The 3632-nt window shown below is 36.6% G+C and overlaps 1 protein-coding gene across 1 annotated transcript; it reads right to left on the bottom strand.

The window, feature by feature from the left end:
- Nucleotides 1-849: 849 nt before the first annotated feature.
- On the bottom strand, nt 850-2444 carry LOC130458098 (receptor-type tyrosine-protein phosphatase epsilon-like). Its single transcript, XM_056821064.1, has 2 exons — nt 2196-2444; nt 850-1650 (listed from the first exon to the last, which is right to left on the bottom strand). The coding sequence occupies exons 1-2, from the start codon at nt 2442-2444 to the stop codon at nt 850-852; spliced, it is 1050 nt and encodes a 349-aa protein (XP_056677042.1).
- Nucleotides 2445-3632: the final 1188 nt, after the last annotated feature.

Raw genomic sequence — 3632 nt, 5'->3', positions numbered from 1 at the left:
ATTCAAGTTAGATATTTTCTTTAAGGAAGTCTACACAAAACAACTTTTTTAAATTTCTAATTGGTCCAAGTGGAGATTTATCCATATCTGTGAGATTGTTGACATTACATGTAGCTTCTAAAGATACATCTACAATAGTAACCTGAATCTGTGCATTCATATAATCATCTTGTTGCAGAGAGTTGAAATTTTGTTTCTTTGTTTCTTTCATCAAATTATGATTTTGTTTATATAAATTTTCATGAATTTTCTTTCTCTCCTTTACAATCCCTGTATCCAATCTACACTTAAAGAAACTTTCTATATATGTTTTGATCTGTTCTTTGCTTTTCCCTTGACTGGTTACTATGCCCCTTCTGTATGAATCTCCAATACCTTTTGTCATCTCTACTCTCATATATTTGATCTCTTGTTCTATCTCCTTAACTTGTCTCTGCTTTTCACCTATATTTTGATTTGATTCTTCATCAAAAATTCTCATAGATCCTATAAATTCATTTTAGGTAGTACCCATGTAATTTCTTCTTCCTTTTTATCTTTAGGTTTCAATCTTTGTAAGCCCCTTAATAAGTGTCATCATCTGCCATTCCTTTCTCCCATGCCCTTTCTTATTTTCAATTATTTTAAAATCCTAGTTTCTTGACAAATACTTTCCCTTTGACACAACCTCTGAATATTTAGGCTTTGCCCCTGTCTTTATAGCCAGTTTCATGCTTTTTCAAGGCCTGAGGTTTCTGAGTTCTTAAGATTACAGTGGTCAATATTAATGTCAACTGTGAAATAAATTAACAAGATTTACAAACTTTTGTACTGACCATTAATTTAAAAATGTTTTTAAGGTAGGAATCTTCATTTGAAGTTAGCATAATCAGAAAATATATCGCTGAAATCTTGTACCACTTTGTAGCAGAATTCATGCCGTTCCAGGGTTTGTACCATATGAGGCCTCTGCAGTCGCAGACTTTTCACAGCTTGAAAGACATCCAGGAGGCCCTCAGCTTTGACCTGATCCAGGATGTTGCTGAGCGCTATGAAAGTACCTGTCTGCCCCACTCTAGCGCTGCAATACACTGTAATGGGGTCATTACCCATCTGCTGCTGCTGCTTCTGGACAGCAGCAATGAGGTCAATCATGCCCTTTCCTTCAGCTGGAATCCCAATCTCGGGCCAGCTGTGAAAGTGAAACTGCCTGACCAGCCTGTTCTTCTTCTCCTGATTAAAAGTCACCAGGAAATCCCAGACGCTGATGGCCTTGGAAATGGTGTCTCTCTTAAGTTCGATATGGATCTGTCCATGCGTCATGGAGCCCTCTGCTGGCCAATACTGAAAGCATTTTTCCTGTTCACATTCTTGGACCTCCATCAGCATCAGGATCGTGTGGCATTTCCACTCCCAGACCATCCTCCAGAAGTCTTCCACCGTGTGCGGAAGTGGTCCTTGGGTGGTGATGAAGTAGTCTTTCTGCCGATAACTGTCTATGAAGGAGGCGTTGATGCAATCCGTGTACTCTTGGCCTATACACAGTATTGCATACACATATGTGTATACACATTGTATACACAGTGTACTTTGGTCAATACACAGTATTGACTCCAAGATGGAAGGTAAAGGTTTAAAAAAATCACAGTGGTCACAGCATCTGTGTTTGATCTATAAAATGTTCTTATCTGAGTTTTGTTAGTTTTATTATTTTGTTCACATTTCCTCTTTAAACAGCAATCTTTCACTAGGTGGCCTACTCTATGGCATAAAAAAAAAAAAAAACATTGTCTAGTCTTTGTTTGACCTCTCTGTTGCTGGTATGAGGGTCTAAAGTATGTTTTAATTGTTTGCATATTTTAAATTTCTTAAATCTCTTTTTTTTCTTAAGAGATTCCTCAGCATTGTGTAATTTTTATTTTAATTCTTGTTTTTCCCATTCTTGTTCCTTATAGTTTTCATACAAGTATGTAGCAGCATCTCTAAGTTCATCAATTGTTATGGTATCATACTTAGGGAAAAAATTACTGAGAAAGTTTTTCAGATGGGGGTTTCAATCCCTAAGAAATTGTCTCCTTACATGAGTCACTGATTCTTGGGAATCTTGGTTCAAAACCCATTATGGATTTAACAGTTTCAGATAATCTGTCAATAAATGTTGCTGTATGTTCTTCTTTTTCTTGATTCATCTTGTCAAATTTGCTTCAACCATTGACCTTAGAACAAAATGACTTGATAGCCTGCAGGAGATCTTCTCTGCAATCCCTAGGATATGCTAAGCTTGTTGTGTTTGCAAAGTCAAAATCATCCCTCGCTTCTACTGTAGGCCAACTTGTCAGAGAAGTATGTTGTCTGGTTTTATCTACAAACTGCCTGTGCTCCTGAGGGCTAAATACTTCAGATAAAAGAAGGTCAGTATCTTCAAAATCAGGTTCAATTATCTTAAAGGATCTTTTCATCTCCATTAAGGCCCTATAAGGTTCTGAGAAAAAAAAATGGAAATCTCCATTTGATTGAGTCCAATTCCTGGTTTGAAAAGTGTTTGTGTACTTTTGAGTGGAGAACACCAGCAGCATCTAAAATTTTTGCTGTCTCTCAATGGCACGATCTTCGATCTTCTGGATTTCTATATCATTCTTATCTTCTCCCTCAGACCCATTCTTATCTTGGTCTTTTGTTTTCTTATCTTTGACATTATTCACTGCATCTGCAACTATTTTTGTATTTTTCCTTTTCTCTTCCTCAATCTGTCCTTTCCCCTGTTTTTCTAAGTATTTGGCACACATATTTTTAACTCTCTCCAAGCATTAAGGTCTGATCCTCCTTCTTAGATGTAAAAAACTTGAGAACATTCCTAATACAGGAAAAGGTTTGAATAGCCACCATTGTAAATATATAAAATTGTGTGATCACTTGCCACACAACTGTTTAATCAGTAAAAGGCTTCATTGTCATGAATGCAGTGGAATTGGCTATCAGACCTATAGTTTCTATTATAACTCCTGTCAAAGTATTATATATTATGTTATATATACAATAACATGCCATAATCACCAGCACTGATGTCCAAAATATTGTTTGCAACATCATTTTCTTTTTTCACTCCTACTTATTCCTTCCCTGTTTGATTTATGTCCAGTAGCCTGGGGTGGGTAAAGGCTTCTCCTGGGGTGCTAAATTGTACTAGAGAGGGGGAATTGGTGAGATATAATTGGGGAAATCATAAGATGTCACACCAGGAAGTAGTTGAATGAAAGAAGCTGAATCCTGAGCTCCCCGCCCCACTTCCTGTTTTTTTCTCACCAAGTAACCTAATGGAGGTTTTCTTCAAAGATGGTAAGTCAAATATCTTTCTCTAATAACAAAAACCTTCAAACTAATTTCTTTAGTTAAAGGAATTTTTATTCTTTTAGGGAGAAGGAAAAAAGGATGAGGCTGGGAAAGAGGGAAGGAGTTTCCTTAATTCTAAGTTGTAATATTGGTTGAAGACTTTGAAATAAGTCTATGCAAAAGAACAAAAATATCTTCCCCTAAAGGAAGATAGTAGCAACACTGCTAGAAGTCTTTTTCTGGGCCAAACTATCTTTTTCAGCTCCAATTAGAGGTAGAAAATTAATGACCAGAGAGAAGATAAAGTGGTCTGGCTTCAAACC

Source organism: Monodelphis domestica, chromosome 3 (assembly GCF_027887165.1).
Source record: "Monodelphis domestica isolate mMonDom1 chromosome 3, mMonDom1.pri, whole genome shotgun sequence".
Lineage (NCBI taxonomy): Eukaryota > Metazoa > Chordata > Mammalia > Didelphimorphia > Didelphidae > Monodelphis > Monodelphis domestica.
This window is presented reverse-complemented; position numbering and strand designations above follow the sequence as displayed.

What these genes read in the sequence shown, in the direction of transcription:
- LOC130458098 (XM_056821064.1), bottom strand. Translation starts at nt 2,444, where the DNA reads ATGGAGATGAAAAGATCCTTTAAGATAATTGAACCTGATTTTGAAGAT. An exon ending in TCAAGTCATTTTGTTCTAAG is followed by an intron (nt 1,651 to 2,195) that starts GTCAATGGTTGA and finishes AACATTTTATAG; the next exon opens with ATCAAACACAGATGCTGTGA.